The 27,932-nt window shown below is 51.8% G+C and overlaps 2 protein-coding genes across 5 annotated transcripts in view; one reads left to right on the top strand and one right to left on the bottom strand.

The window, feature by feature from the left end:
* KCTD19 (potassium channel tetramerization domain containing 19) overlaps positions 1 to 13,179 on the top strand; it is a 31,552-nt gene extending 18,373 nt beyond the window's left edge. The window contains exons 4-16 of one of the 4 annotated variants that reach the window (XM_043599447.1): positions 562 to 753; positions 1,963 to 2,094; positions 4,488 to 4,698; positions 5,858 to 6,018; positions 7,254 to 7,357; positions 7,862 to 8,004; positions 8,193 to 8,276; positions 8,539 to 8,653; positions 9,054 to 9,681; positions 11,091 to 11,282; positions 11,456 to 11,610; positions 11,918 to 12,019; positions 12,962 to 13,179. In XM_043599447.1, coding sequence (XP_043455382.1) covers positions 562 to 753; positions 1,963 to 2,094; positions 4,488 to 4,698; positions 5,858 to 6,018; positions 7,254 to 7,357; positions 7,862 to 8,004; positions 8,193 to 8,276; positions 8,539 to 8,653; positions 9,054 to 9,681; positions 11,091 to 11,282; positions 11,456 to 11,610; positions 11,918 to 12,019; positions 12,962 to 13,009 — 2,267 coding nt within the window. In that variant the 3' untranslated portion in view covers positions 13,010 to 13,179. Of the gene's footprint in view, positions 1 to 561; positions 754 to 1,962; positions 2,095 to 4,487; positions 4,699 to 5,857; positions 6,019 to 7,253; positions 7,358 to 7,861; positions 8,005 to 8,192; positions 8,277 to 8,538; positions 8,654 to 9,053; positions 9,682 to 11,090; positions 11,283 to 11,455; positions 11,611 to 11,805; positions 12,020 to 12,941 lie in introns of those variants that run through there. The other 3 variants (XM_043599446.1, XM_043599448.1, XM_043599449.1) reach the window with 3 other exon arrangements.
* On the bottom strand, positions 13,127 to 23,772 carry PLEKHG4 (pleckstrin homology and RhoGEF domain containing G4). Its single transcript, XM_043599510.1, has 22 exons — positions 22,986 to 23,772; positions 21,981 to 22,697; positions 21,728 to 21,823; positions 21,529 to 21,652; positions 21,349 to 21,442; positions 20,950 to 21,024; positions 20,753 to 20,869; positions 20,487 to 20,585; positions 20,247 to 20,395; positions 19,947 to 20,085; positions 19,736 to 19,852; positions 17,729 to 17,911; positions 16,957 to 17,471; positions 16,635 to 16,881; positions 15,893 to 15,982; positions 15,586 to 15,807; positions 15,323 to 15,493; positions 15,062 to 15,239; positions 14,560 to 14,676; positions 14,182 to 14,418; positions 13,982 to 14,097; positions 13,127 to 13,818 (listed from the first exon to the last, which is right to left on the bottom strand). The coding sequence occupies exons 2-22, from the start codon at positions 22,489 to 22,491 to the stop codon at positions 13,813 to 13,815; spliced, it is 3,603 nt and encodes a 1,200-aa protein (XP_043455445.1). The 5' UTR covers positions 22,492 to 22,697; positions 22,986 to 23,772; the 3' UTR covers positions 13,127 to 13,812.
* Between the last annotated feature and the right edge of the window lie 4,160 nt (positions 23,773 to 27,932).

The following is a 27,932-nucleotide window of genomic DNA, read 5'->3' as shown; positions in this document are numbered from 1 at the left end:
GAGAACTCCACTAACCTTTCAAGTCAGCTCTAACCACCACACAAGGAATGTCCCCAAATGATCACTGTCTGATGCATGCCTTGCAGTATAGATTGGCCTCTCTGGGACATGAGAACAGCCATTCATGACTGCTGATGGGTCTTGAGCTTCCAAGAGAGTCAAAAGCATTTATTTTGGCTGTGGGTCACAATAGTTGGTTTGATCAATTAGAACTAGACAGGTAACAAGTATGAACTTAATGACGTTGGGTACATAAGCCAAAATGTTACAACATACCTACTGCCCTTCAGTATAGAAAAAATAGATTTCTGTGTCTTTCTCCCCACCACACTCCTGCATTTGACATTAGAGTTACATCCAGAGACAGACAGACAGACAGGAGAGGGAGGGAGGGAGGGAGAGAGAGAGAGAGAGAGAGAGAGAGAGAGAGAGAGAAAGAAAGGAGGCACCTGGCAGGGACCATCTCTGGGGTGATCTCTCCATCTTCCTCTGGGACCCCTGGGTCAGTGAGAGCCCGAACCTCTGAGAGGTGGTGATGCCCCTCTGCACATTCTCTTCCAGGCCTCCATGATAAGGCACCTTTGGGACTCATGGACACACCATTGTTAGACACAGAAGAGGAAGTGCACTACTGCTTTCTGCCCCTAGACCTAGTGGCCAAGTATCCAAGCCTGGTGACTGAAGACAATCTGCTGTGGCTGGCTGAAACTGTGGCCCTAATCGAGTGCGAGTGCAGTGAATTCCGCTTCATTGGTGATTGCTCTATCCTGGGGGTGGAGGGCTGATAGGTAGGGCCTATCCACCCCTCCCTATCCCACACACCCTGGTGGCTCAGCTTGGTGCTTAAGGCCTCAGGGGCTTCCCTGGGTTGAGGAGGTGAAAGCATGACAGAGCCTTCTGGAAGGCTAGCAGATTCTCAGCATTAGACTCCCACAAGCCTCAGGGCTATATTATTCCCTGTTCATTTGGGGATGGCCTGGGTGTAAAGGGGCACTGGAAACTACCTGCAGTGATCAGAGGCCACAGGAGTTGGTGTGAAGGACAAGGCCCTGAACTGTGCTCCAAAGCCAGCTACTCTCTAGCTTGCCTTTATGTATCCACCTGGGCTCCTGGCCTCAGTTCCTCTCACCATAAACTGAGGAAATAGGGTTTCCTATTCCTATTCCTTTGTTTCAAAGAATGGTCCCTACCTGCTCTCATTTCCACTAAAACCATAATAAAAGGGAAGGAGAGTATATAGTCAAATTATTGTAAAATTACTTGAACTAGTGGCCTAAGGAGGGATGAAATCTTCAACCCTGGACAGAGCGAGCCTCCCTCCCCCCACCACCCTAAGACAAGGTCTGGTTAGGGTGTGAACCAAATGAGCTTTCTGATTCCAAGATGCTACTGCTGCCTAGATGAATAGGACAGGAAACACCCAAGTTGTACTGGGGCCCAAATGCCTGGAACCCCAGCTATTCCTGCTTACAGTAACCTGGAAAGTTGTCTGTGATGTGCTTCTGAATCTCCAAGTTGATTCACACAGGACGTTAGTGTTGGCTCCATCTCTGCCTCCCACACTGCAATCCAGGCAGGGACAAACTGCAAGTGCCACCTGCCAGCCCAGGCACAGCTGGGCCTTTCCTCTGTAAGCAGCAAGACAACTCCCTCTTTTGGAATGACCTGCTCTTGGGTCAAGACTCACAGGGTAAGTCTCAAGGCCAGTATGCTCACCTGGGAGCTCCAGGCCAGGCCAAGGGAGGCCACACCCATGGACTCAGACACAGGAAAACAAAGTAATTTGGGGTCTTTCACCTTGAAACCACAGACTCAAAGCCTATCTAACCAGGTATGTTTAGAAGTTGTTTCAGAACAAGGAGGGCGTAGGATATGTTGCAGTATCACAAACCTGCCCAAACCTGGACCTATAGTTAAATCAGAAATAATCTTATCTCATGTTGTTTCCCTTTGCTTTTCAAGTGAACTTTCTACGCTCACAGAAGATTTTACTACCAGATAATTTCTCCAACATAGATGTGTTAGAAGCAGAAGTAGAAATTCTGGAAATCCCTGAGCTCACTGAAGCTGTAAGGTTGTACCGGATGAACATGGGTATGTCACCAGAGGAACCTTGCCCTTCCCTTGACACTCTGGGGCAGTTGAGGCTTGAGCTGTTAAAGCCAAGAACAGACATCTCCCCTCCCACAACCACTTTGGGCTTTGGGTGGTGGTGGGAGAAGCGGGTGTTTTGGCTGACTTAGAATCTGAGAAGAACAATTTCAGCCTGAAACCTTGTACATCCTGTCTGCTCAGCCTTCCCATTGAGCTGTACGTAGGTCAGCCCAGCCTGGGTGGGGAAACCAGGCCTGAATGTCCTAGGGAGGGAGGTTGGGCCCAAGGGCAAGCTTCCCAAGGGTAGGGGAGGTTTGTTCTGCTTGAGGAAGTGGGGAGCAACTTGCAGCATCAGACTGCCTCTGCCGTCCTTCCTCTTCCAGGCATAGCTGGAGGGCGTGGGAAACTCTCAAGCAAATTCTCTATTAGTGCACCAGTTATCTTACCCATCCCCAAATTCCCTTGTTTCCCTAGTTCAAATCCTCTGGCTGTTGTGCCTGTCTCTGCCTGCTCCCGACACTTTTTTTTTTTTTTTCAAACAGTCTTGAGGTCTTTTATTTTTTTTTGTATTTATCATGCCATGAATTCACAGGGAATGGGTTCCAGCAGCTCAGGCTCCTTTCCATTGGTTCTCACAAAGTGTGCTTCTCTGGGTGGGGCAGGCTGGCACTTCAGTTGAACCCAAGTACCTTTCTCCTTGGCTTCCTTCTTTTTCTGACCATTTTCCTTCACACGCTATCTTGGCTCTTTGAGTGCTTAATATACTCAATATGTACATTAATTCTCTTAGCAAGAATCTTGCCCTTGTTTGTTTACAACAATGCCAATAGCATGTTGGGTAACATTGCAGACTCTTCCAGTTTTGCCATGGTAACATTTGTGGTGTATTCCTTTTTGAATGTGCCCATTCCCTTGATGTCCACAATATCACCTTTCTTGTGGATTCGCATGTGTGTTGCCAAAGGAACAACTCCATGTTTTCTAAAAGGCCTAGAAAACATATAATGAGTTCTTCTCCTCTCTCCCTTTGTGTTGGTCATCTTGGCGAATTACTGGAAGATGGCGGTTCCAGCCCAAAAGGACTGCTCCTAACACTTCTTGACCTGGTCCAATCCAGGCCTTTATGCTCCCAGCCCTACCTCATTCTGGTTTCGTCCTCATGTTTTTATTTGCCTTCCACCATCCCATTTCCCAAATCCTGCACATCTGTGGAAGCTACTGTGCATGCTGCAGGGAGCTAGCTGTGTTGCAGTGTGGCCTCAGCTGGCATTCTGAGAACATATAAACTGTCTTGCACATGTGAAGTTTGGTCTGTGCATCGAATAAGGTCTTTCCCTGTGATTAGGCCTAACTTTCCCAGCCTCTTCCCCAGGCAAAAATGGGACTAGTGGCATCCTGAAGCAGGTCTCAGGAGCCTGTTCCAGGGTCTACAATCCACTTAAGACGGCTGAGTTCAAATCCCTCCTTCAAGGGCTTCTATTTCTCAGAGAACATGGGTCATTGAGAGATGAGCAGAGTGGTGTCTGTTCCACAAGAGCTATGTGAAGATGGAGGGAAAGCATGTTTGCAGACAGGCTCTGTAAATCATGCAGCAGCCCCCAAATACAAAGTGTGGTTTTTGTCTTTTGAAAAGCACCATAACTAAGGGAAACAGCTCTAGTAGCTTTGGAGATGGACAAGCTGCCCTCAAATCCCAGCTCTGCCCCATCTAGCTTTACGGTTTGGGGTAAGGTACTTAATTAGCCTCTCAGGATAGTTTCCTCCTCTGTGATAAGGATGGTATGACCCCTCTTGTACGATCCATGAAAATCACCCAGCAGCTTGCCTGCTGGCCCACTGTTGCCACTGGGACAGGATTTTATAGACTGTGCATTGTACCCACTTCAGGAGAACAAGGTCCTGCCTGTAGCTAGCAATCCCAATACCCAATCTAAAAGTAATACCACATAGTTTGTCTCTAGGAGAAATTCTGCCCAGGAGTGATAGGGGCTGTGAGTCTGAGAAGCCTGTAATGCATATCAGGTTCTGTGCTATGGGGTCGCCTTCTCCATAGATGATTAATTAGAGCAGAGCTTGGAACAAAGGAAGATTCCTGCAGAGGATGGGGCCAAATGGCTGCTGTACTGAAACTTCTGAAATTCAAATGTTAATGATTCAGCAAATTAATCCCCCGCCCAACCCTACCTCCCAACAAATAGCTTTGGCCTCTAAACCTATGTATCCTAAAATTATGCAGATTTTGAGAAGAATCAGATTTGGCTATGCAAGGAAATAAGCTTCCTCTAAGTTTCTTTAGTACTAATTCAAGGCAGGAGTAGGAAGCAAGACCCAAAGCTTCCAATACAATTATGACTGTGAGGAGTCTAGGAGTCACCCCCTTCTCGCCGGCACAGGTGGCTGTTCCCGGACCTCCTGTTCTCCCCTGAGCCCTGGGAAAGGGGGCCGTGCAGCAGGCCTGGAGTCTATGAAGCCGTTGTACACGATGGCCCTGGGTCTGCTTGTCAAGTACCCAGACTCCGCACTGGGACAGCTCCGCATCGAAAGCACGCTGGATGGAAGTAGACTGTACATCACAGGGAATGGGGTTCTCTTTCAGCACGTCAAGTAAGGCCCTCCTCAGTGAATAGCTCAGTTCCACTCAGGCTGGTCTCTGCCTTTCTCCAGAAACCAACCTGGGGCCCCGCCCATGAGCCAGAGGAAAGTAGTGTCCTTGGAGGCAAAACCATCATTTTAGCTACTCCCACTACCACCACTAAACCCAGGCCTTAGAGGAGAGGACTGGTTTCAAAGGTATAAGGGTTCCCAAGGTTCAAAGGCTTCAGACTGTTTCATATTTCTGTTTTCTGCAATCCACTGCTGTTTTCAGCCCTATGCTAGGGCTGAGATGACCAGGTCACAGTCACAACCCTCAGGATGCTAGATATTTCCCCTGCCATGCAGACCCTCCTACAAAGGCCCTCCCTGAAACCCTTGGGAGTCTTGCTAGATACACAGAAATGCCAGAACTGGGGGTGAGTTCCAGAAGCGAAGTAAGGCAGGCTTCCCAAAAGAGGTGATACCTGGCCTGTGCCTCAGGGAATAAGCTTAGAGTGTCCCCATTAGAGCAGAAGCATGGATTCTAATCCTGTTTTATAGAAAAGTAAACTGATGTTTGGAGTGGAGCAATTAACTCTCTTAGGGTCACAAAATATACTGGTACCAAAACTAAATGTGAAAGTAGGTTTTCCTGAGCCCCTGGGGAGGTTAGCCAACTCTAGGCCCTTTGGGCCTTTGTGGCCCACACCATCCATCTCTCCCAGAGATGTCCCATCCCTGATGTCACAAATGCCTTTGGAGGCAGGGATTGATATTCAGACCCCCAGCCTCTTTCCTGGGCACAAACAGTATTAGTAATCTCCCAGACTATGGCAGGCTGCCACACAGTCACTGCGATGTCATGGGAAGACTTAGGGGGCGCAGAATGGGAGTGGGTGGTCCCTGGCCTGGCTTCTGGAACTTCAGGCAGACCTAGAAGCTTACAGTTAGTTGATTTAGAGGGCTTTTCTGAAGTAGGTCAAGCTCAGCTCCAAGATGGTGAGTCTGTGTGTCCAAGCTCATTCTCCTATAAGACATCACCAGATTTCTGGTTAAATCAAGGAAATGAGGTTAGTAGCCACAGGTTTCAGCCGGTGTTAGAGACAAGACATTCTATGCATGAAAAGTTGGCAAGCTCCCTAGGTGTACAGTGCTGAGGCTCTCTCTAACAGGCCTTTCCTCTGGGCAGGAACTGGCTAGGGACTTGTCGACTGCCCCTGACTGAGACTATTTCCGAGGTGTACGAGCTCTGTGCCTTCCTGGACAAAAGGGATATCACCTATGAGCCAATGAAAGTAGCCCTGAAGACTCATCTGGAGCCGAAGAGTCTGGCACCCGTGGATGTGCTCAGTAAATGAGGAAGCTTCTTTATTTGAATTTAGCATCAGAGGAGGGCTTGGGTATCAAAAAGGAAAGTTGAGGCTGGCCAGGGCCAGGAATTGTAGATGGAAGAGGAGAGGAAATCCAACATTTGTAGATTTTCCTAGAGGGAAATTTTCCTGATAAGGTACCCCTCCTCACCTCAAGCCCATGAGTAGCCTCAAGTAGTACAGACTGACCTCAGTAGGGGGCCACATGGGTCTTTGAGAGCTGACATGCTGTGCTCATTTGATCCTCATAACCATCCTGGGAAGAACAGTCCCTGGGTCCATTTAACAGATAAACCTCAAATTACTCAGTGAGCTAGTGATCAAGCTGGAGTTTGAATCTGGGTCCAAAACTAATGTTGTTTTCACCAGCTGCCTGTAACTATTAACAAAAAGTTTTTAGATCAAGTTTCCACTGCATTCCATCATTCAGCAACATTCAATATTTATTGAGCACCTACCATATACCAGGAAAGGAGGAGATACTGGGAGTATAGAAGTGAACACAAGAGACCCAGTCCTTATCTTCATGGAGTTCACAATCTAGTGATACACCTCTTGCCTCTTCGTTACATAACATATACCTTTCACTTATTACAAAGCTCATTAGAAACTGTTTCCCAAACATCAGAACAAAGCCTAAGTCTAGTCTCCCCCAGGAAGAGGGTCATGGATTCATCTCCCCAAAATGAAGCCCCATTCTCCAGACATGCCTAGAGGCTTGGTCTCTATACCAGTGACAGATTTGATGAGTGCTGGCAGTGTGACATTAGCTAAACTATAAGCACAAACATAAAGAGGGACTTCTCACCACATGAAGAGTTCTACACCAAGGACACACCCACCCAGAAACCAGAGGCAGCTGGCAATGTAGGTAGACAGGAACATTAGTCCAGCTTTCTTGAGAGAGGTGGGTTGGGGGAAGAGTATCAGTGCTCTTGGGGTTGGGATTTTAGAGGGCTTATCCTTCCCACTCCCAGAGTCATCAGCTGTCCCCCAAGCTGCCATTCCAAATCCACCTCACCACCCAGGAAATTGTAGTGAGCTGCAGGGAAGGCCCGAGAGAAGATTGGTGTCAGAGATTTCTATTTCTTCTGCTTCTCAGAAGAGGCAACACAACATGACTGAAGATACTGAGTCTTAACATGCATTATTAACTAAAATGTCCTAATTTCCCTTCTGGCCATGTGATACATTCCTTTTCATTGGTTTCCTTAGATGAGGAGTGGACAGCAGAAATCACTGTATATTCCCCCCAACAGATCGTCAAAGTTTATGTTGGAAGCCACTGGTATGCAACCACCCTGCAGACCTTGCTGAAGGTATGCTGGCCCCGGAGCTGCCCTCTTTTCCTTTTGGCTTCTGTGGCTGAGCTGCTTTAGAACCTGTCATCTGACTGTCACACAGTCTCTAGCACCTGCTTAGAATAAGACCTTCCCCCTACCCCATGGCCCAAAGTGCCCGTATTGTATGAACAGCATGCTACAAAGGCCCTCAGGAGTTTGGGTAGGGAGGAGACCAGTCTGAGGGGCCTGGACTGAGCAAGACACAGGGTAGGGTTACATTACCTACCTTACCTACCTACATTACCACCAAATGACTTGAGAGGGTGGTTTAGGGGCAGTAAAACTGAAGCAGGGTTGTTCTTGTCCCTGGATGCTCAGCTCCCCACTATCGCTCCCTGTGGCTAAAAAGATAGGGAGCTGGAAATCCAAAAGCCTAGAAAGGTCAAGAAAATGAAGTAAAAGAAGACTGACCTGCCCCTTACTAAAGACCAAACCCTTTAACTAACAGACTGACAATGTCTGGTGTACAACCTCTTGCAGTATCCAGAACTTCTGTCCAACCCTCAGAGAGTATACTGGATCACATACGGACAGACCCTGCTGATCCACGGGGATGGCCAAATGTTCCGACACATTCTTAATTTCCTGAGACTTGGAAAACTGTTTTTACCATCTGAATTTAAGTAAGTGATAAATGGAAGGAAATCACGTGATGAAATCCCTTCCTTGTATAATAGAAAAACCTTCAGATTGCAGCCTTCAAGGAGGTTATATTATTTCCAATATGTAAATTGCTGTCAAGGCAGCAGCTCTGAAGGCTATGCCTCCTCGCACCCAGCTGCCCAGCCTGACGAGATCTTGTCATTTGCAGGGAATGGCCCCTCTTCTGCCAGGAGGTTGAAGAATACCACATCCCATCCCTTTCAGAAGCCCTTGCCCAATGTGAGGCATACAAGTAAGGAAACTTTGCTCTGGACACCATGTTCTGGCGTTTGGACCTTTATAGTATTCTTGAGAATCCTAAGTCCCATCTCCCTGTTCTCCTTTGGGCAGAGGGGGTGGAACAGGCCCAGGATTGGCCAGTGACCTAAATGAAACCCTTTAAGAGCCCTTCACTGCCACTGTCTAGAGCTAACTAGCCAAAGGGCAGACCTGACCAACTAGTAGATGAACTAGTAGAGGCTTCTGCTCACTGACTCCCTCTTGGGAGTCTGCAGGTCATGGACCCAGGAGAAAGAATCTGAAAATGAAGAAGCTTTCCCCATCAGGAGACTGCGCGTGATAACAGAAGGGCCAGAGTCACTGGTGGAGTTCAGTAGAGATGCCAAAGAAGTAAGTCTCAACCCTCTTTGGTTTGGTGGTGTCCTCAAAGAACCACGACAGTGTTGAGGGGTAGGCTCTATTATTGAGGGGCATGGCAAAATTAAAGGGCAGAGCCTACATGGATTCCTAACATGGTAATTGGTTTTTGAACATTGAAGGGGCACAGGGATGTGTTTGCCACTCGTGGTCTAGGATGCTGATAATATGCTCCTTTGGAGTATGTGAGGCCCCTGGGCTGGCACCACCCCCAATCAGGCTGAGCAAAGCAAATGGCTGATCTATGTAGAAGACAGGAAGACAGGATCTGGATGAATAAATTAAATCTTAGAAGTCCAAATTATTAGGTCTTGGGTGAGGCTTCAATGTGGAAGCACAACATTCCCAGAGCTGCTGTGTCCTCCCTCTCCAGACCACAGCCTGCATGCCCATGGACTTCCAAGACTGCAATGACAGGACTTCATGGAACAAGGCCAAGGGGATCCTGACCAGACCCAGCCAGATGGAAGAACCTGAGCAGTACTCCCAAACCATCCAGGTGTCCCTTTGCCGAGGTGCCAAGAGGGCGGGCAATCCCAGCACATACTCCCACTGTCCTGGTCTTTGTGCCAACCCCAAATACTGGGGGGCCCACCCCGAAAGTCCTCCCAAGAAGAAATGTAGTACAGTCAACCTCACACAGAAACCTGAAACCAAAGACCCTCCTGTCACTCCCATGCAAAAACTCATCTCCCTCGTTAGGGAATGGGACATGGTCAACTGCAAACAGTGGGAATTCCAGCCAATGCCAGTCCCCCGGAGCAGCTTCATGGAGGAAGCCACTCGGCAGCTCCCTTCGGGAAGTGAGGCTGCTTCCCAGCCCAGCACCTCAGCTTCCTGGAAAAGCCATTCCACAGGCTCAGAGAAGGACCCAGCTCTGCAGGCAGGGGCTGGAGCTGGAGCCAAAGACAAGGGGCCAGAGCCAACCTTTAAGCCATATTTCCCTGTGAAAAAAGCTGTCACCCTGAAGGATTGGGGCAAGCAGAAGCCAAGGGAGAAAGGTGAGTCCTCTCTCATCCTTTACCTAAGTCTTATAAAACAAAGAGGGTAGGGGCACCTGGGTGGCTCCATCAGTTAAGCATCTGACTTCAACTTAGGTCATGATCTCATGATTCATGAGTCCTGCATCGGGCTTTCTGTTGTCGGCACAGAGCCTTCTTCGGATCCTCTGTCCCTTTCTCTCTGTCCCTCCCCTGCCCATGTGCACACGCTCTCTCAAAAATAAACATTAAAAAACAACAACAACAGAGGGCACAACTTGGCCATGACCAGAGTGAATTAGTGACAAAGTGGGGCTAGAATCCTCTGTTCACAGCTCTGCCAAGCAGTATACAGAGATGACCAGTACATTGGCATGGCTTGTGAGGCTAAGAATCTGCATGAAGCATATAGGAAGAGGGTGTTTATGAAATAATAGGAGCACAAAGGAGGTTAGGGGCTGAGGAGTGAGCAGGGGGAAGGAAGAAGTCTCAGGTGCTTGGGGAAACAGGTCTAGCTGGAGGCCAGGCTTCATGTGGAAAAGTGATGGGAAACAGAGCTGAAGACATAATTCATCAGGACAGGTCTTGTGGGCCAAGTTCAGGACCTGGTACATTGTTCTGACCCTAAGGGGCGTGGGCAGCCACTGAAGCATTTTAAACAATGGAGCAAGAAGTCAGGTGTGCATTCAGAAAGCTTGCTCCAGGAGTAGAGGAAATGCAGCAGCAGAAGTAGAAGTATTACAAGCGTAAGGTCAAACAGGCTGGGCAGTTGGGAGAGGAAGTTGGGAAGGATCTGGCCAAAGAGGGGCCAGATTTCTGGCTTGTGTGACTGCAGTGGAGTGAGTGATTACTGAAGTGGGATGGACAGGAGGAGCTAAAGAGAGAGGCGTGTTGTGTATGGTGGGGCAGTGTGGAGACAACCTAGAGGGGTTTGCTGAGAACTGCCATGTTGGGCTGTTTCCTTTGCTCCCTCAAATTCTTTCTACAGTGTTCTGGTGCTTTCCCTTTCAAAGGTTTAGGTCCTGCTTGGAGGGGCCTTCTTGGGCCCTGCCTATGAGCCCTGAGTTGGTCTGTCAAACATACTCTTCAGAGTGGACATGCATCAACAGCTCACCCAAAAAGCTCCTCTCATTTTACAGTTTTCCATGATTTCCAGTCCCCCAGCTAGGGTATTATCAGTTCTAGTTGACACCAGTCTTAGTTCAAGAGGAGTTCCCTGGAGTTCTAAAATGTAGGATTGGACTTATAATGCTTCTAGGACAATGGAGAGAGGCGAGACAGGACACGCTCCTGTCAGCAAAGGGTGCCACTTCTGAGAAGCTGGCAGCAGAGGCCGCTGGAAGGTTGGGGTGACTCACTGTCCTGGTCCCCTCCCTGCTTGGACTCTGAAGTGGTTCAAGGAGAACTCCCACACCATGTCATTTTCACAGAAAGCCCTGGCCCTGAGCAGCCTTTGCCTGAGGCCAATGAGGTGGACAGCGCAGGGATCATCCTCAAAGTGACCCACCCCCCCGTGGTGGGCAGCGATGGCTCCTGCATGTTCTTTGAGGACAGCATCATCTACACTACACAGATGGACAGCCTCAAGCATACGCCGCCTACAGCCAGCCCCCAGCCCAGAGGTGAGACTCAAGCCATACCTGGCCCTGCACTTCCTTGTGGAGGTGCCTGAGCCTCTAGACAGGGTGCTTCAGGAAAACACTCTCCCTCGGGAGCCTTACACCTCTCTCCTTCCAGGCTGGCTCTAAGGCCTTAGCCACAGCAGATGTGGCCATATCCACTCTCTCCTCCACAGAGGTGACTTTCCTGAGTTTCTCTCTATCCTGGGAAGAGATGTTTTATGCACAAAAATGTCACCGTTTCCTGACTGACATCATCCTGGATTCCATCAGGCAAAAGGACCCCAAAGCCATGACAGCCAAGGTGGTCTCTCTGGCCAACCAGCTATGGGTATGTGTGACAGGCCCCAGACCTTGCTCTTTGTCTGTCCCCCTGTCCACATGATAAGTGGTGCCAGCCAATGGGAATAGGTCAGGGGCACAAGGGTGGCAAGAAGAGCAGGGATATGAAGACAGGGCAGCAGCATCTGGACCAAGCCTTGACCGAGAAGTAGCTTGGAATAACAGTAGCCTCCCATCCCTGCAGCTCCTGCAGACCCAGGGAAGCCCCTGTTCTGCATCCCACTCTTAAAGGCAGGAAGTAAATGTGTGTCAGGCAACTGCTTCCAGCCCTGCCTGACCAGGGGCTTTCCTGGCAGACCCTGCACATCAGCCCCAAGCAGTTTGTGGTGGATTTGCTGGCCATCACCGGCTTCAAGGATGACCGGCACACCCAAGAACGCCTGTACAGCTGGGTGGAGGTGAGGGCCGCTTGTACCCCACTGGGAAAGTTGACCCTGTGGACACCTCAAATGGATACTGTCTTGCTGCCACGCCAGCACTGCCCAGAAGGCAAGGCAGGCAGCTAGACCTCTGGTCCCTGGTCCCAAGGAGGGAGAAACAATGGTTGAAATTAATCAGTCCAGAGTGATCAAAAAGCAGTATTCAGGCCACTGGTTTTTGTAAGTTTTCCTCCAATGGTACCAATTTTGCCTTTATCACTAACACCCCGGCCATGCTTGGGAAGCACATCACATGAGCTCAAGCTTTTAGGGTGTTGAAATCAGAGAAACTATTGGGAGTCAGACCTTTTTGACCACTAATACCAACTTCACCTACTGAGCCATATCACCACTTTCGCACATTCCTTTCATATATAAGCTGCTTTAAAATATTCTTTACTCAGAAAAAAAAAATGTTCAATGAGATCAAAGGAATAACCCAGGTTTTTTATTTTTGCTTTTTGATTCCTTAAAATAATTTTAGAGTTTAAAGTTTTCATCTTAACATTATAGCTGAAAAAGATTTAGCTAATTTCTCATTAATCTGGTATTTTTTGTAATCAAGTATGTTATTATAATACTTTTCACTCTAAATACACTGGTGCCCAGTTACTATTAGGCCTCTGGCTAGTCTATTGATTAGAAAGGTAATGTCAGCATATGCAGCTAGAAAAATAGAAAACCAGTGGCTGGAAACGTGTATTTTTGACCCTCTGGTCATTCTGGTAGCCATTCATAGCCACAAGCTTGTGAGATACCTTTGGGCAGAACTGAGCCCAGAACATCAAAAGTCCCCGATAGGCCTTGCTCTACCCCTGCCCAGATGGGGAGGACCCCGCCTACTCAGTTACAATAGGCAACCAGCCAAGAAGTAAGGGATAAGATGGGACTTTCCTTCTAGCTCACGCTGCCTTTCGCCAGGAAATATGGCCGCTGCGTGGACCTGCTCATCCAGAGGGGCCTGTCTAGGTCTGTCTCTTACTCTGTCCTGGGCAAGTACTTACAAGACAGCTAGGGTGACCAGAGATGCTGCCCTCACAATACCCCCATCTGCCAAGGCTCATTTAAAGAATGCATGTACCCACATGAAAGTGTATCAGTCTATTTTTATTATAAATAAAGAGTAATTTATGAGTCAAGGGCCTGGACTCTCTGAAACACCAAAGACCAACAAGTGAAATAATTTTAAAGAACAGCTCTAATTGAAAGCTCTTCAAAAGGTGTTGAATCAATATAACCAAACTGACCCAAGAAAGAAGGGCTGGGCTTGGGCAACCAAGGCAGTCAAGAGTTAAGGGTACAAGAGAGGTGGGCTTGCCCCTAAGTTTGAGAAGCTTGGCTTTGAGACCAGGGATTGGGAAGCAACTGCTGGGAACCCCACTATGTTCCTCCTGAGAGGTGGGGCAGCCCAATCACTGTCCAGAGCAACTTGGTGCCCCACCAGCCTACAGCATGGAAACACCCACACTCTGCTCTAGCCTAAACCTAACGTGTAATTGGGGTGGAAGCCGGAAAGGGAATAAAAGGGGACATGGGGCCAGAGGCTCAGGATCAGGGCACTCATTCAGGCTTTGCTGCCAGGCTCCCTAGGAGAGGTCCCTGCCAGTCTGCCAATGGGCACAGACATCAGAAAGAGTAGTCAATAGGGCAGTGCATGTGGGCTGGAGGTGGCCCACGTACCAGTCACGTTCTGGTCATAGCAGATCCTGAGAGAGGTGATACATCTTGGAGCTACAAGCTGCTGGATCCGCTGCCTACCTTCCAGCCCAGGCTCAGACCTGCGGTTGACAAGCTAGGTGTGACTGCCTGTTTCCTCAACTAAAGGTCCAGGTGGGATCTCTGGGGTATGGCCCTGGCCCACACACTCCCATTTCCTCCTAAAGGAAAGACAGGCATAGGCCTGAGCTGGGGCTGGTAGAAAGAGGACAAAATGATACTCACATAGGACAAGTCCTCAAGACCTCTGCCCAGGGCCCGCCCTGACATATAGCTGCTGTCAGAGCCACTGGATCCACTGGCTGATTGGCACTGGGATGACACCTCTGAGTCTTCAGGAGCTGGGGAGGAGGAAAGTGAGCTGTCACAGGGGAGGGCCAGACCCTAAGCAATGCCCTCTTGCCTCTGGCTAAGCCCAGACCTACTCAAAGACAGCTGGCTGCCCAGCTCCGCTTCAGCCTCCAGTGCTGCTTCTTCTGGGAAGCTGGTAGAATACAGGGGCCAGCGGAGTCCCAGAAGAGCCGGGTCTCTGTACAGATGCAGGTTGAGGGACCCCAGCATAGAGCAAGAGGCAGGGTCTCCAGGAAGGGAGCTCAAGGCCCCCAGATAGGGGCTCTCATAGTCAAACGGGGCCACAGCAACAGAGGCCCGAGAGCGAACTTCTGTGTAAGAGAGAGGGTCAGGTTGAGACAGGCCAGAGCCCACCTGGGCCAAGGTCCTGAAGGGAGCACAGGCTGACAGAGGTCATTATTATCTCCCATGCAGCATTCCACACCCGCACTCCCCTGTAGCCTGCCTGCTACCTCGGCACTTCAGGATGTAGCTGACAGTGCGGTCGTTGATAGCTTCCTCGCTGGGGTCGATGTCCTGCAAGGCCTTGTTCCCCACACCCATGGACACCATCTCAGCCATGCGAACCTCTGGGTGGAGAGTGAGCATAGGTGGGGCCTCTCTGGACATCAGCCTTGCCCTTAGGCCTCTGTGTCTACCACCCCCTTGAGTAAGTCCTTCCTGTACATCCATACCCAGCATATTAGCCATCCTGTGCACTGAGCCTTTCTGGTGCCATATTCTCCTCCCAACAATCCTGGGGACAGGTGTCATACTCAGGTTAACACTGTGTCCACAGTCGGGGACAGTGACAGAGGGACTGCCTGACTTTGAAGTTCCTTTCCTACACTGGCTGCTGCTGTTGGACCTCCCTGCTCCCAAGCATTTCCAGGTCCCTAGGCCCTGTATGGGGCCCTGTGGGACATAAGCTCTCCAGGAAGGGGACCATTGGATGAAGTAGGGGCAGGGACCCACCCTTGTTGTAGATGGCCTGCCTCCAGAGCAGACGTGAAATGTCAGCTGTCCAAGCCTGCTTGGTGGCCAAGCTGGCAGCCTGCAGCACAAAGGTGTCCCTGGCCTTGCGACGGCGGAACCAGATCTCAAACCGCAGGTTGTTATCCCCACAGCACTCAGTGAGGCCCAAGTCTGCCGTCTGTGTGGCCAGGAGAGGGGCTTGGTGAGGCCAGAGGGGGTGAGGGTAGGGCAGGGAGCATAGGAGGGGTCGAGTGGGCCTACCTTGAAGGAACGCTTGTAGGCATATGTGTCAATGCCCGTGGGTCCTCGGCGAGGCTTGCTGAAGAGCAGTAGCTCCTCAAAGAGGAAAACACGGCGCAAGGACTTACGGCGCCCAGCACGTACCATGAACTCATCCTGTCGCACCAGCTGACCCTGTTCCTTCAGGTTAACCTGCCAAGGTGGGGCCCAGTGAGTGCCCAGCCTCTCCTGCCCCCTCTCTTCACACCCACCGCACCTGCCCACCATGGCCTGGCATGACTCACATCACAGCCCTGGATGGCGTCCATAGCTAGCAGGTCATTGCCATGTCGCAACTGGAAGCGCACAAGGCTCTGGGCAGCCCGCAGGGCACTCAGCTCCTGCACAGCACCCCCACAGGCCCTTGCCAGTTCCTGCAGCAGCAATGCATACTTGCTCATACGCTGGATGGGCTTCAGCAGGTAGGAGGCCAAGTCCAGGTGGTCCCCCAGTGCTTGCTGCTTGTCCTGCCAGGTGGGTAGGAGACCATCAGGTGGCTTCGAGGTACTTACTTCCTCCATCCCCTCCTCCCCTAGTCTCAGGCTCATCTACCTTGAAGAAGGAATGACCGAAGCTAGTCATCAGGGCATCAGAGCGAGGTTTATTCTTGCTGTAGAGTGCGTACATCCCAAACTGCAATCTCTGTGAGGACACACAGATCAGTCCAGGTGCAAGGGGGCCAGATACCCTCAGCCTGAGAGGACCAAAATGCCAACAAACAATTCCCCAGGAAGATTCCCCCTGCAGATCCAGTCTGCCTGGCTTTGAATGAGGGGTAACCTGGAAAGAACAGGCACTGTGCCGAATGGGGCTTGCCCACAGGGCCTCTGCTCCTCCCATTGTCTTGGACCACCACTCTGGGCTCCCTCACCTTGGACTACTCCTCTTGCTCGCTACACTCAGCCACTTTGACCTGTCTTTTCCTTAACCACTGAGCCTCTTCCCTGCCCCAAAGCTTTACACTTGATCTTTCCTCTGGATAGAACGCTGAGTCCAGCCCCTCCCCTGGCCTCAGCCTCTCAAAGAGGCCTCTAACTGCCCCACCCCCCAACCCCACTACTAAATCACAATCATGTATATATCCTGATTATTTTCTTCCTGACCCCAACTACCATCTGGAATTACCTTTTTTACTTTTGTCTCCTCTACTAAACGTGATTACCTACAGGGACAAGGACCTTACTGGTCTTGCTCATAGCTATACCCAGCACAGACCCTGGCACCAGGCATGTGCTAAGATCTCTTTATCGAGCGTGGCAGAATCAGGTAGGGGCTGTGTGACCTGTGGGCTTACATGGCGCAGGAACGCATAGGCTACCCGGGATGGGTGCTGGGTACAAGCCTCCAGCTCACGCAGGAAGAAATGACAATGGAAGTCCCGCAGCTTCTCCAGGTTGCCAAAGAGGTGGGCACGCTGGCCACGGAGGCCCTGGGGCACATCGGGGCGATCCAGCTCAGGGAAGTAGTTCTCCACGGTGTAATCAAGAGCTCGGACATACTCCCGCTCCGTAGCCACCATCTCTGCCAATACCAGCTGGAGCCTACCAGACAGATGGAGTCAAGACTCAAGACATCTCTCCTGCCACTGCCCTCCCTGCCCTGCCCTCTGCCTGCACCTGTTGGGGGTCCTGGGGTCAGAACTGCCTGGCGGAAGCATGGTAGGGGATGACCCTGGCTGGGCACCACCTTCAGCGTCTGGTCCGTGGGAAGCAGCCACAATAGCCGCATGGTGGCAGTGGTGGGCAGGCTCTCTGAGACTCTGCCCCAGATTCTGATCGAGGCTATATGCCTTCCTCAGGGGAGGGGTGGCAGATGCAGCAGGGAAACGGCTGACACACAGGCTAGCTGTGCTGCCCGTTGTGGTCGTCGTCAGTGGTGGCTTCAGTGCAGCCTCTAGCTTCTGGTCCAGTGCCAGCCAGGTGTCCTGGCATCGTGCCCAGGCCCAGCGGCACTCCTGGCGAATGCCCTCGGAGCCCAACCCTGTGGCCAGAGCCCACATCTTTCGGAAGTGGGCAGGAGGCAAGTCAGGGTGCTTGGTCCAATGCAGCTGCAGCCGTTCCAGCACGACCCCTGGGCGTTCCTGCTCCAGCTCTGCCAACACCCTCTGCCCCTCCTCAGCCCATGTCGAGGCCTGTAACACCAAGGCCAGAGAGGCACTGAAGGCAGAGCCCACCAAAACCATTGAGCCTTCTCTTCTACCCACTCTCCCAGCCCCACAGAATGATGGCTCAGGCCACACCCCCAGTGGTTGAATTTTGGGGTCAGACCAAAGACAAGGAAAGAGAAGAGGCAGGATGTCCTGAAAGAGCTCAGGCTGTGGTGAAGCCAGGAAGCCACCCCTCCATCCCCACTGACCACCTGGAGCCAGGGACAGGACACCGCACCTACCTGCTTGAAAAAATGCAACAGCCTCTGAGCATCTGCCAGCCGCTGCCGCCGCTGGGCCAAAGCCCTGGAGAAGTCAGTCAGCTGGGCTTGCAGGGCCAGAAAGCAGGCCCCAGCAGCGCCCAGCTCAGCAGCCTCCCAGCCAGCCAGTGGCTGCAGAAACCTCTCCCCTCGCTGGACCTGCTCCTGGAGACAAAGACTGGGCTTAGCAAATCTGGGCCATGGTCTAGCCCCTGAGCAGTCCTTTCCACAGATATCTACACGTCATTGTCGAGTCTCTCTTGTGACTGAAGACCCTCCCCCCACACCCGCATCCACTCCCCTGTCTCTGTGCCTCTCTACACAAATTTCCTGGAGGAATTATTCTCCTCGGTATCAGGTATCACTGTTTCTTCACTTCATCAGCCTAGTGCAACCTCACTGCCACCTCCATCCCCAGCAATTGTCAGGCTTCGTCTGACCGTTGCTCAGCAGCCTCCAATCCTCTCTCTTACAGCTCCCCGACTCCTCCCCACTCACCCTATTCTCCTCCTGCTCCCCATCCCTCACCAGAGCCACTCAACACTGGTGTTCCTGAACACAGTCCACACTTTCTCTCCTCAGGCAATCTTATGTGACCGTCAAATATCATCCACACACCTATGTCCACCAAGTGACCCTGTATGGCCAGGTCTTTCTTCTGAGTTCCAGGCCAATCCCCATGGGTCTCAGTCCCTTATGGTCATCTCCAGAGCACACCCAAGACTGGACTGATGAATCCCCTTGCCTAAGAAGGCCCTTGTCTCCTGGTCGCTCTCTCAGAAGAGACGTCCACTCACCCCTACAACCTCCCTCTCCTTCTTTTTTTGCTTTTTAATTTTATTTGAGAAAGAGACAGCACACATGTGCAAGCATGGGAGGGGGGTGAAGGGAGGGAGAGAGAGAGAGAATCCCCAGCAGGGTCCACATAATGCAGTGCTCGATCCCACAACCCTGGGATCACGACCTGAGCCAAAATCAAGAATCAGACGCTCAACAAACTGTGCCACCCAGGCGCCCCTTCCCTCTCCTACTTACCCCACATAGCAAATCCCGGCAATTTCTAAAATCAGTCTCCTCTGCCACCATCTGGCTAGAGAAAGCATCATTCCCACTGGGCCATTAAAATGCCTCTGTGGACTCTACATGTCAGTCCTTCAAATCACTGTCTAACCAAAAACTAAGATAATCTTCGTAGAACATGGATCTGACTGTGACTTTTCCACTTAAATTTTATACTGCTATGGGACCCAGCAATCTGGCCACTGTTTTTCCAGCTTCATTTTACCTCATCTTATTTCACTCTCTCTCCTTCTACTGCCCTGCATTCAACCTCACTATCCTTCTTATGGCTCCTCAGGCAACCCGTCCTCCTTCCTGCCACAGAACCTTTGCACATGCTCTTTGTTCCCTCAACTGGGAATGTCTCTCAACCCCAATCCCTCTTTCTCCTGGTTAACCTATTCTTCAGCTCTCATCTCAAAAGTCAGTATCTCAAGAAAGCTAGACCAACACCCCTTCTGGGTCAGGTCTTTTTTTTTTTTTAATTTTTTTTTTACGTTTATTTTTGAGACAGAAGGAGACAGACCATGAACAGGGGAGGGTCAGAGAGAGGGGCAGACATAGAATCTGATGTAGGCACCAGGCTCTGAGCTGTCAGCAGAGCCCGACGTGGGGCTCGAACTCACGGACCGTGAGATCATGACCTGAGCCGAAGTCGGACGCTTAACCGACTGAGCCACCCAGGCGCCCCTCAGGTCTTTTGTAATAAACTCAGAACCACCTACGTTCTTTCCGGAGCTTTTGCCTCAGTTTGCAATCACACATACGTGGCTCTGAACCTTTGACTACAATTGATGTCTGCTGGATTGTAAATTCCAAGAGAGAAATGGATAGATTTGCTCTCACCCATCCTGCATTCCTAGTCCCTAGCAAACTGACCCAATACCTAGGGAATAAACTCACCTGAGGTGAGTTGCTCACCAAACTCACCTGAGCAACCTGGTCCAGCTCCTGAAAAGGGCCTTGGGCCTGGAGCAGCATGTCCAGTGAGGGCTCCCTTAGCTCCTCAAGTGCTGGCCAGCCCACCTGCTGTAGCCATACTTCAATCTGGAGGGGCACAAACAGGGAAAAGAATGCTGCTGTGGGGTGAAGGTCATGCTTGAGATCAGAGGCAGGGCCCATCTGAGCAGATAGTTCCCACCTGGTGCAGCCTGCCCTCCTGGGCCTCCAGAGTCTGGACCAACTCTAGTGCCTGTACTCGCCGGTTGCTCTGCAGGGTCAGTTGGTGCAGCAGTCCATCTACACGGCCATAGAGCTCATCAACTTCATCCACTGCTGGCCTGGTACAGGGTACATGGTCTTACGACTCCTATTAGATGCCTTGTTTCACTCCACCCTGTCCTGGGACCACAATCCTGGCTCGTTCTGAGCCAGCCAGCTGAGTCCTTGGCATGGAATATGGTGGACTGGGGCAAGAGCGGGGATCTGAGTTTGCGTCTACCTGTAGTCTGGGCTCAGGGTCACCTCTGGGACCTCTTGCTTCAACCATGCCAGCTCCAACCCCCCCTGGAACTGTAGCCATGCTAGCCAGGGTGAGTCTAGCACGTGCTGCATCAGGACTTGTGTCTGCTGGAGCAGCCGACCAACTTCCTATGATTAAGGGCAACAGTCAGTGGAGGTGAGCATCGGAGAAAAGGAGGAAGATAGGGAGCATCTGGAGAGGTGTTGAGGGGATACTCACCCCAGACTCCATGGGCTGGGGCACAGCCTTCATGCTCTCAATGGCCTCCTGGAGCAAGGCACAAACCACCTGGAAGCTTTGCAGTAGGGCTTCCAGACGCTGTGAACAAAGGTAGGCATGACCAGAGTAGTGCAGTGCTGGTCCCAGGCATCCTGGATCCCAGGCCACTGCAGCCAGCTTTGCACTGCTCAAACCAACCCAGGAGAGACTCCTCTGCTGGCCAGGTTGCCTGCCACCCACCCTATGCCCTGACCCACTGCACTGACCATCCGGAAGTCCAGCCAGGTCTGGTGGCAGTAAGGCAGGCCTCCTCCCATTGAAGCTGGCAACCGAGAAGTGGAGATGTAGGTCAGCAGGCTCTGATGAGAGGGCAGCTGCTGCAGCTGTAAGAAAAGACGGTGTAATGGCTCCTGCCTGGTGGGAAAGCATCCCACCTCCACCCCTAGCCAAAATGGCTCAGTACCTGCAGCCTGGAAGGCACCTCCTCTGGCATCTTTCCCACCAGCAGCACCTGGTATACTGACCCTGGGGCTGCTTCCTGCAAGGAATTGAGTTTAGCCATGTCCCCAACCCTATTTATTTATTTATTTATTTATTTTTCAACGTTTATTTATTTTTGGAACAGAGAGAAACAGAGCATGAACGGGGGAGAGTCAGAGAGAGAGGGAGACACAGAATCGGAAACAGGCTCCAGGCTCTGAGCCATCAGCCCAGAGCCTGACGCGGGGCTCGAACTCACGGACCGCGAGATCGTGACCTGGCTGAAGTCGGACGCTTAACCGACTGCGCCACCCAGGCGCCCCTCCCAACCCTATTTAAAAGGAATGGCTGAAGGCAGGGGAAGATACAACCCTGTACTCACTTGTAGTTGGCTGAGCCCCCAGAAGAGAGAAGAACTTGGGGAACAAACTCGGGCATCCACCAGCACGGTCAATCCCAGGGCCTGTACTTCAGGCCTAAAGAGGCAGACTTCAGTTAAGTATCTAATTCCCCAACCTTGCCACCTCCTGGCTCCAGCTCCCCCCAACCTCCTCTCTATAACCTGGGAATGCTTCGCAGGTAGAGCAGGAGGCGGATAAGTTCATGGCTACTGCACTTGGGGTAGAGCCAGGCTGGGCTATGGGCACACAGAAGCAGCACTGCCCGGCCTTCTACATCCCGAGTCCCTGTGGGGAGAAGACAATGAACACTTGCCCAATCAAGTCACCCCACTTCCACTACCTCCAGTCTCTCCCAACTACCTGGTAAGGTAGCCATGCCACTGGCCAGCAGCTCCCAGGAGAGGTCTTGGGCCAGGAGGTAATTAGCAGGCTTAGGGAGGCAAGATCCACTGGGGTCTTGGGAAGGAAAATGGCTTGGGTGTGCATTGGGCACTCACCCAGAGACCCCTCCTCAGACCTGGGCTTCAGCCTGAGTAGGGTCAGAGCCCTCCCCCAGTCTTGGTACCCATCTTTAGGAACCTCCACTTGACTTCCTTGGCCCAGCCTCCCTTACCTGGCTCCAGTAGTTCTGAAGATGTCTCAGATAAAGGGCCTCCAAGGTCCACAGGATCGCTGTCCAACCCCTCAGGACCCAAGCCAGCTGGCACTAACCTGTCTGGAACTTGGTCTCTTGCCAAGTCTCCCCCTCGACTATCACTCTTGCCCTGTGCGAGACTGAGGTGGGAGGACACTGGACATGGGAGGCTCTCCACTCTAGATGGGGTGGGTTCCTCTAACTGAACTGAGGAACCTCCTAATGTGTCCCCCTGCCCTTCCCCCGGCCCATCTGCAGCCATCGGTCCTAGGGGTGACTGAAGATCCCCAGGCACGGAGCTGCCAAGAAGCCCTTCTCCCTGGGCTGTCCCTGCTGGTGATCTTGGAGGATTAGGGTCCTTAACCTGCACGCGGGGAACAGGTTCCTCCTCATCCCAGGCATCCCTGAAACTGCACACAGCAAACCTCGAGTCAGTGGCGTGTCCCTGGGAGTCTGGGGACTTATCCCCAACTTCCAAGGGCCCTTCCATCACCCTCTCCTTAAGAGTAGGCCTGCTCAGGACAAGTGGGAGAGGGGCTGGGCCCTCACTGTGAGGCTTCTGCTCGTCCAGGAAATGGATTGAAGATGTTCCGGTAGGGCTCGGTGGGTGACCCAGATAGAAGGCACTAGGCCACAGGAGGGGCCAGTCTTGGTGCCCGGGTAGAGGTATAGCGCAAATGCGCCTGAAGTTCAGGCCTGAAACGACAGAGAATGACAAGGATCTGTCCCCGCGCGTCCGTGCTCCCATCAGCCTCAGCCAAGAGCGCCCCCACGCTCGGACGCGCACTCACCACCACGCTTAGCCAGCCTACGCATGTGGCACGCTCAAGGCGTGGGCGCGGGGCTGCCTCCTGCTGACGCCCGCCCAACCCGGCCCTGCCTCGCCGCAACACTCGCACACCCCATCCCTCGCCTGTCTTTAGCCCTCACACCCCCTAACGCGGAACCGCGAAGCCGAGAAGCCGCACATCCGAGCCCTCGAACCTTCCACACCGCCATGGACGGCGGGTACAGCGTGACGCCCCGGCGTCCACGGGCGCCGCCTCTTGGCCGCGGGGAGGGAACGCAGGGCGGTGGAAGACCCGGCACCGCGTCGCCCCCTAGGGGCCGGAGGACAGAGCTACATCCCACCCCCAGGCCCGACGGCAGCTGCCCGGACTCCAGTGAAAGCACTGAGGCGCGCGGCCCTCGCAGCGTCCTAAGCCCGCCGCCGCCTCCTCCCACCCTCCGGGCCAGGCGGCTTGGCTCCACTCCCACGTTCGGGGCCCGCTTACTTGACTCGACTGCTCTATCGGCCCGGAGGAGCAACGACTACCAGCCCAGCCGTTCCAAGGTGCCCACTCTCCGGACTGCTGGAGAGCGCCAGAAGCGGTCTGCCCGCCGGCAAAAGTGGTGTAGATGCCGGAGGGTGCATGAGTGGGTGCCTGGGCCGGGAGGGTCGAGGGAAAGGGTTTTTGGGAGTGGGGGGAATCTGCTCTTGAATGCACGAAGTATGGGCGGCGGGGGGGGGGGGGGTGCCCCACTCTCTGTCAGCAAAACTGGGAGCATTCACAACTCACGAGAAGAAAAGTGTGGGCCCAAGATCCCAGGAGTCCCCTGGAAAGAGAAACTTCCCAAGCCCAAACCAGCAGCTTGGGGCTGCTGGGAACCAGTAGGGGTATCTTCTTGGAGGGTAGGAGGAAAGGGCCCCTGCTTTGCAGTCCTCAATCTTCTGCCCAGGCCCAGGCCCCAAGACACAGGTTTGTATGATTCCAAGACCAGATGGGGGACTGCTGTCTGGGCTGGAGGGAGGATGGGGGCAGGGAGGCCTCTGGGGTAGGAACTACCCAGGCCTGCCAGAATCCACCAGGCCCAAACCCTCCACTCTGGTGCATTCCTGTCACTTTCACCTACACCCCGTCCCCACAAAGTCCAGCCAAGGAGGCTGGGACTGGGGTCAGGGTCCTGGAGCCAGAGATACTAACCCAGGCCTGCTCTTGCACTTACCTTTTGGGTGAGCTCCAGGAACTCAGTTCTCTTTAAGCCTTACTTGCCTGTAAAAAAAGAAAGTCATTCCTTTTTTTCCCCCTGGGGTTGCCACAGGACTCGGAAAGACCCTCCCATATGTCAATGTCCACTCGCTGCCAGCATTTGGGCTATATTCATGCCCTCCCCATCATTTCACCCTCAGTCAGGGGATCCTGAACTGGTGAAAGTTACCTGGAGACTTGACCTGTGAGATCCCTCCCAGCTCAGAGGTATGAGGTCCCTTTAGGGCATGTGTGCCTGGCCTGACACTCCCCAAAATTTGTGGGAAGATTGTAAGAAGGTAGGCTGTGTGGCCAGAAGAACACACTGTGCCCACAACATGCTCTGGCCCTTGGTTCCTGGGAGGGGAGGGGGCAGTGGGTACAATGACTTCCTTGGCTCTAAAGCATGAGCCTGGAAGTTGCCGGAGGAGCAAACCAGAGTGTCAGAAGCAGGCACGGTGGGAACAGCATCCTGCCCGCCCCATCCTAGCTGCCACATCAGCCCCCAAAGTCCAGATTCTCAGACCACGTTCCTAGGAGCCTTCTTCATGAGCTGATCTGGCTGCCAGAGGAGCTTTGGAATTGTCCTGCTCCATCCCCAGCTCCCAGCCGGGTCCTCTGGTCCCACCCTCCTAGAGCTTTAGTGAGCATCAGGAACAACCTTGGCTCCCTCCCCAACTGTCCCAGGGCCGCCCCATTGAGTCATTGCCTCCTGCTCCCTCCCTCTCCTTCTGTTGCCCACTGTCTGCCCACCTCCAGCCACCAGCCAGGCCTCCTAAGAGCCCTAAGAGCTGGGGAGACCTGCTGGCAGCCACACATACCCCTTCAATACCAGAAGCAGGTAAGAGTCCCCAAGCCACAGGCCATAGCTGACCCCAGCACTGCTGGGCACAGGCAGACAGATCAAGGGTCAGGGTCAGGCCTTAGTTTATTCACTCCACAATACAATGTGCACTGTAGCTACATGAAAACAGTGTTGTCACTTCTGTACTTCCAGCACTTAACATATGGCCTGGCATAGAACAAATGCTTAGGGGCGCGTGAGAGTGGTCACGTTACTCCTGTCCCCATGAGGCTCCCTATCCTTGAGCCAGATGTAAACCAGAGTCACAAATAGATTCAGAGGCTCAGTCTGAAAAGGAAACAGAAAAGGCAGAGAGCTGCAGGATGCACAGTCCTAGGATGGCAAAGATATAGATAGAAATGGGGACATACTGAGGCCTAGAGGGGAACACTGGGGGCTGGACCTGGAACAAGCCCAGGCTGCTGACCACAGGAGGCTGTATGGGCTGAGTTTGCAGGACTGAGCAGTGACTCATGGGGCCCATCTCTGTGGCTCTGCTGGCAACAAAAACTACTCACAACAGCTTTTTCCACTGAGATCATAAAATAGGGTTGGACCTCCCTCTCTTGCCCCTTCCCTAGCCTTCCCTCAGCCTCCCATTCCTTGCCAACATGAATCAATCAAAAACAGGAGAGGGGCTATGGGCCTAGTGATAAGAGACCCAAAGTCATTGCACTCACTCCATCCCAAAACTTGCACACTCTCTTAAGTACTGCCCTAGATAGCAAGGGTGACAATATCCCCAAACCTTCCAGATCTCTCTCACTTTGGGCCAAAATAAACTCCAAACTCCATACTGGCCTGAAAAACTCATCTGATCACAAATCTTGTCTGTTTCCTCTACCTGGAAAGCCCATGCCCATCTCCCCTGGTCAAAATCCTTCTTCCTTCAAGGTCTGGATGCAGCTCAGGGTGCCCTGAAGGCCATGTCTGCCATCTTGCCCAGTTAGGTGGTGAACCGCAGACAAGCCCCTGACTTGCTCACTCTCCTACATCCCAGGTGCCTGCCTCTCCCTGGCTGTGTTCACCTGCTTCCTCCCCCTCTTTCTCTGACTAACTCTGTCTTCCTGGCTGTCCCACCATCCTTAGTTACCTAGGACCAAGCCAGGAGCTGCCTGTACCCTCACACCTACACCTTTGGTAGTGTGATTGTGTGAATTTGACTTCTACTACGTTTCTAATCTAGAAATTCTCAAAGGATGTGGTCTCTGTTGTCTCCCTTGAAGGGAGCTGATTAAGATTACAGATTTCTGAGGGGTACCTGGGTGGCTCAGTCAGTTGAGCATCCGACTCTTAATTTCAGCTCAGGTCATGACCTCACAGTTTGTAGGTTCAAGCCCTGCATTGGGCTCTGTGCTGATGGTGCAGATCCTGCTTGGGAATCTGTCTCCCTCTCTCTCTGTCCCTCCCCCACTTCTGCACACAAGCTCTCAAAATAAATAAACTTAAAAAAAAAAGATTACAGATTTCTGGGTCTGCATAGCCTTGCTGAGTCAGAACCTTAGGGCAGGCCCAGGAATCTGCATGTTTGACAGATTCTCAGTGATTGTGATTCTAAAGTCTGAGAATGGCTGCCTGCCCTCTCCAGCATCTTCATGTCCCCAGGCTGCTTGAACAGATACAGGCCTCCCATCCCCAGCCTTCTTTTCTACCAGTCCATCCTCTACCTGGGGTTTCATTCATTCCATCTGACACCAATTGCGTTTGAGCTCCCAAAAGGCACATTACTGCCCACACCACACTCCAGATCACAATTCTCCCAGACCAACTTTCTGCCACCTCTGAAATTCAGCAGTGTCACCCCTCAAGCCTTTGTGTCCCTGGCTGGTCTCTCCAGAGTACAACACCCACTGCTCCTAGCTTTTTGCCATGTGTGCTCTGGGCGTCCTTTGTTTATGCTGTTCTACCTGGAATGCACCCACCCAGCTTTGCCTATATTGTCTGAATCCCTACACACACTCTCACCCACACCAGCTCCTCCCAAAGCCTTCCCAAATCTCCTTAGGGCCCCACAGCACTTTCCTTGCTCCTTGCCTTGCAATGTAAGACCTGTAGTGGCATGGGGTGCCCAGGTGGCTCAAAATACTTCTTGGGGTACCTGGGTGGCTGTTGGCTGATTTCAGCTCAGGTCATGATCTCATGGTTTGTGAGATGGAGCTTTGCATTGGGCTCTGTGCTGGCAGCATAGAGCCTGCTTGAGATTCTCTCTCCCTTTCTCTCTGCCCCTCCTGAGCATGTTCTCTCAAAATAAACTTAAAAAAAAAGACCTGTAATGGCAAACATTTATGATCCCTTACTGTGGGCCATGCTGTGTACTAGATTCTTATTTTGTCATTTCATCCTGACAGCAAACTTATAAAATAACTGTTATTCTGTCTTAAAGATGAGGACACTGAGGCTCACAGAGTATATGTAGCATGCCTAAGCTGACATAACTGTCAAGTGGACTGTTTAACTACCAGGCCCTATCACTGCCAAGTATAAATGTGAGGGCACAGCTCAAGTCACTCCTCCTCCCATTTTCCCATTCATAACACAGAAAAAGTAAATGCTTGTTGACTAAATATGTAACCTTCACAGCATCCAGAGTCCTTCAGATCTATAGAAACAGAAAGTAGGTTAGTGATTACCTAGGGCTGGGCAGTAGGGGATGAGGAGTGGCTGCCAATAGGCACAGGGTTTTCTGGGGATAATTAAAATGTTCCAAACTTAGATTGTGATGAGGGTTGCACAACTCATAAATATATTAAAAACCACCAGTCTGTATATTTTAAATGGGTGAGTTTTACGGTATATTATATACTATATGTTATATAACTATATGTTATATATATAGCATATGTTATATCTCAATAAAGTCGGATATTTTCTTAAAAGTTCTTCAGACACAGTGGAAATTAAATTTGGGACTGCTATTACCTAAGGGTCTCCTTTCTGTTCCTAGATGTTTTTGGACCCCACACTACCTAATTTGTAGTGTAAACTCATAGGGTAACCAGCTCCCTGGATATTGGCCTCCCATCTGCCATGTGCAGAGTATTTCTGTTTATTTGTCCTACACCTGCCTCCAGGTTTTCA

This window comes from Prionailurus bengalensis, chromosome E2, assembly GCF_016509475.1.
Source record: "Prionailurus bengalensis isolate Pbe53 chromosome E2, Fcat_Pben_1.1_paternal_pri, whole genome shotgun sequence".
In the NCBI taxonomy this organism is placed as follows: Eukaryota; Metazoa; Chordata; class Mammalia; order Carnivora; family Felidae; genus Prionailurus; species Prionailurus bengalensis.
Note: the sequence above shows the minus strand (reverse complement) of the source record. Positions and strands in the feature narration are given on the sequence as shown.

Bases quoted from the DNA above. Each gene is read 5' to 3' on its own strand.
- PLEKHG4 (XM_043599510.1), bottom strand. From the start codon at position 22,491: ATGGAAGGGCCCTTGGAAGTTGGGGATAAGTCCCCAGACTCCCAGGGA. The intron at 21,824-21,980 runs GTAAGGGAGGCT...TTCCTTCCCAAG, and splicing joins TTCAGAACTACTGGAGCCAG to ACCCCAGTGGATCTTGCCTC. The intron at 14,677-15,061 runs GTGGGTCCCTGC...CTCTCCACCCAG, and splicing joins GCAGGCCATCTACAACAAGG to AGGTTCGCATGGCTGAGATG.